Here is a 2,594-nt window from a genome sequence, read left to right as displayed (position 1 = left end):
GGGTTTGTGACAGGAATGCAATTTGGGTTTTTCGCTGTCATCTTTGACTGGCAATGGCTGGCATTGGTTCATATCAGAGGAAATAGTTATAAGAGAGGGGTCGGGTGTGGGGGGGGGGGGGTCGTCAATCTGTCTATCTCAGGCATCTTGCTGAAACGATCGACATGCCAGTACATCACTCTACTCAAGAAAGACAGAGAGAGAGAGAGACAGATACAGAGACAGAGATTTGAAATGAATTGAACTTTATTTTTCGAGGGTAACAGAATAAGCAATGCAAACATGCTTTTATTCATCCGGCAATCATCCAACGGAAAGAGAGAGAGAGAGAGAGAGAGAGAGAGAGAGAGAGAGAGAGAGAGAGAGAGAGAGAGAGAGAGAGAATCAGAATCAGAATCAGAATGTTTTATTCGCGAAAACACATGTTTATAGCGAAAGGGTGTTGTGGGGTTGGGATGTCGAAGTACAAAGCTTTATGTATACCGAAGCATGCACGATCGCGCAGAGTTCTCGCTACTGGAAGTCCGATAGAGAGTCCACTGCATTTGTCAGAGTCAGGGATACCTTGACTCACACTGCACACCTTCTTCTTCTTCAGCGTTCCAGAATTTTCTGGTTACGTGTGAGCTCGTTTGCCCATTTGGGTTCCCCACACTATACTCTGAGAGCATAGTCAGCTTCACTCCGATTTCGTTGAGTAGGCATGCTGGGTATTTTCGTGTTTCCATAACCCACCGAACTCTGACATGGATTACAGGATCTTTTCCGTGCGCACTTGGTCTTGTGCTTGCGTGTACACACGAAGGGGGTTAAGTCACTAGCAGGTCTGCACATAAGTTGACCTGGGAGATCGGAAAAATCTCCACTCTTAACCCACCAGGCGGCAGCGACCGGGATTCGAACTCCCGACCTCTCGATTACGAGGCCGACGTCTTACCACCACGCCACTGCGCCCGTCCCACTGCACACCAATACCATGCATCATAACATCATGATTTGATCAGTCCTTCAGTCTTTTGTTTTCTTCCCTGTGGTGACAGATATTGTGTGACGAGAACATTAAGAACCAGCATTAGAGAACCAAGAATGAAAACATCACGGTGTTTGAAACTGTTCATCCTAAGTAAAAGCGGACTACGCGAGACACTATTCTCAGATCTTCTTCCAGTTCTTCTTTGTACAATTCAGCGTACCGATCTTTGCTGATCGGGGGCAATGTCCGAAGACACGACATGGCATGTTTCTGAATCTTGGTCATGTTGTCTGACTGATCGAAGAACCAGCGTTTACGATCTGTGTTGAAATCATACATGAGCACAACATCATCACTTTTGCAGTACAAACTCTGGGTGCCAATATGTTCTTCAAATACAACAGTATCAAAAGATTTATTTCTTCTTCTATCGCGGAGAAGTCTTTGTTTACGGCGGTCTCTCAGTTCACTAGCCAGCAGCTTGATGTGTCTGATGTCAATACCTCTTTCAGACGTTATCTTTTCCATGTGTTCCAGACTCTCACTGTTGTCGTCTGTCTGATTTACCGCACTATCAAGCGAACAGTCTTTGGTCTGCCAACCACTTGCGCCCAAACACATGGTGTCGTCTCTATTGTTTACATGTTCCTCTCCACTGCGCCTGGTGTAAGTGGCAGGCGGTGGGTCTGTCTCACGTGCAGAGCGTGGCGTGTCAACACAGGAATGTGTACTGTCATGTTGTGACGGAGGCATGAACTCAGGGGTGGCTAAAAATAGACCGCATGGCGAAGTATGCCTACTGTCAACAATGTTATCACTTGCCTTATTTTCTTGTTCCTGTCTTTTGTTTGATTCTGTGGAGCACTGTGTCACAATGTTTTCTGTTCTTGTTTCGTCAGTCCGTGAAGTAGCACGCCTGTCTTCTGCCCTTTTCTTGTCGCGGCGTATCTGTGACGGGGGTTTGCGTCTCCACGCGCCCACTGGTAATGTCGGCTCGCCATCTTGTTGGTCTGCGGAGTTGAAGCGAAGCACGACGACAGGTTTGTCGCCTTCGCCCGTCACCTTCCAGGAGATTAGAGCGTGGTCCGCGATAATGGTGGTCAGAATAGACTCCACAGTTTTAGGTAGGCCTAAAACTGACATCTTAGTGGCTGTTGTTGCTGAAAATGTCGAACTTTTGACACAGCAAATGTGTTCGTGTCTTGCCACAGCGACCACCGGAAGTCGAGCCCCCGAGAGAGAGAGAGAGAGAGAGACTGGGAGACTGGGAGACTGAGATGATGATGATGGAACTTTATTTTTCAAGGATAGAGGTTTAAGGCGACGCCTTTTCTTACAACCGGTCCTTACTTCTAATACAAATGTCTAATAAATGATAAACAAGTAAAGCAACATGACAAATAAACAAATTAAACGAACGACCCAGCAAACAATCGACAAGTAAGCAAACAAGCAAATAAACACAAACAACAAAATGACAAAGTAAACAACATACAAAAGCGAAACATGCAACATGTTAATTGAAGTTACACATGTAAAGTGATCGACGGTAAAATTCACACAATACCAACGTTTACACGAATGCTTACAATGATTATATGGTGTAAATGATGAAGATGAT

The 2,594-nt window shown here is 45.5% G+C and overlaps 1 protein-coding gene across 1 annotated transcript; it reads right to left on the bottom strand.

Moving 5' to 3' along the window:
* Window positions 1-379: 379 nt before the first annotated feature.
* On the bottom strand, window positions 380-2,196 carry LOC138954417 (uncharacterized). Its single transcript, XM_070326273.1, has 2 exons — window positions 970-2,196; window positions 380-583 (listed from the first exon to the last, which is right to left on the bottom strand). The coding sequence occupies exon 1, from the start codon at window positions 2,114-2,116 to the stop codon at window positions 1,115-1,117; it is 1,002 nt and encodes a 333-aa protein (XP_070182374.1). The 5' UTR covers window positions 2,117-2,196; the 3' UTR covers window positions 380-583; window positions 970-1,114.
* Between the last annotated feature and the right edge of the window lie 398 nt (window positions 2,197-2,594).

This window comes from Littorina saxatilis, unplaced genomic scaffold (assembly GCF_037325665.1).
Source record: "Littorina saxatilis isolate snail1 unplaced genomic scaffold, US_GU_Lsax_2.0 scaffold_716, whole genome shotgun sequence".
Taxonomy (NCBI): domain Eukaryota; kingdom Metazoa; phylum Mollusca; class Gastropoda; order Littorinimorpha; family Littorinidae; genus Littorina; species Littorina saxatilis.
This window is presented reverse-complemented; position numbering and strand designations above follow the sequence as displayed.

What these genes read in the sequence shown, in the direction of transcription:
- LOC138954417 (XM_070326273.1), bottom strand. Translation starts at nt 2,116, where the DNA reads ATGTCAGTTTTAGGCCTACCTAAAACTGTGGAGTCTATTCTGACCACC.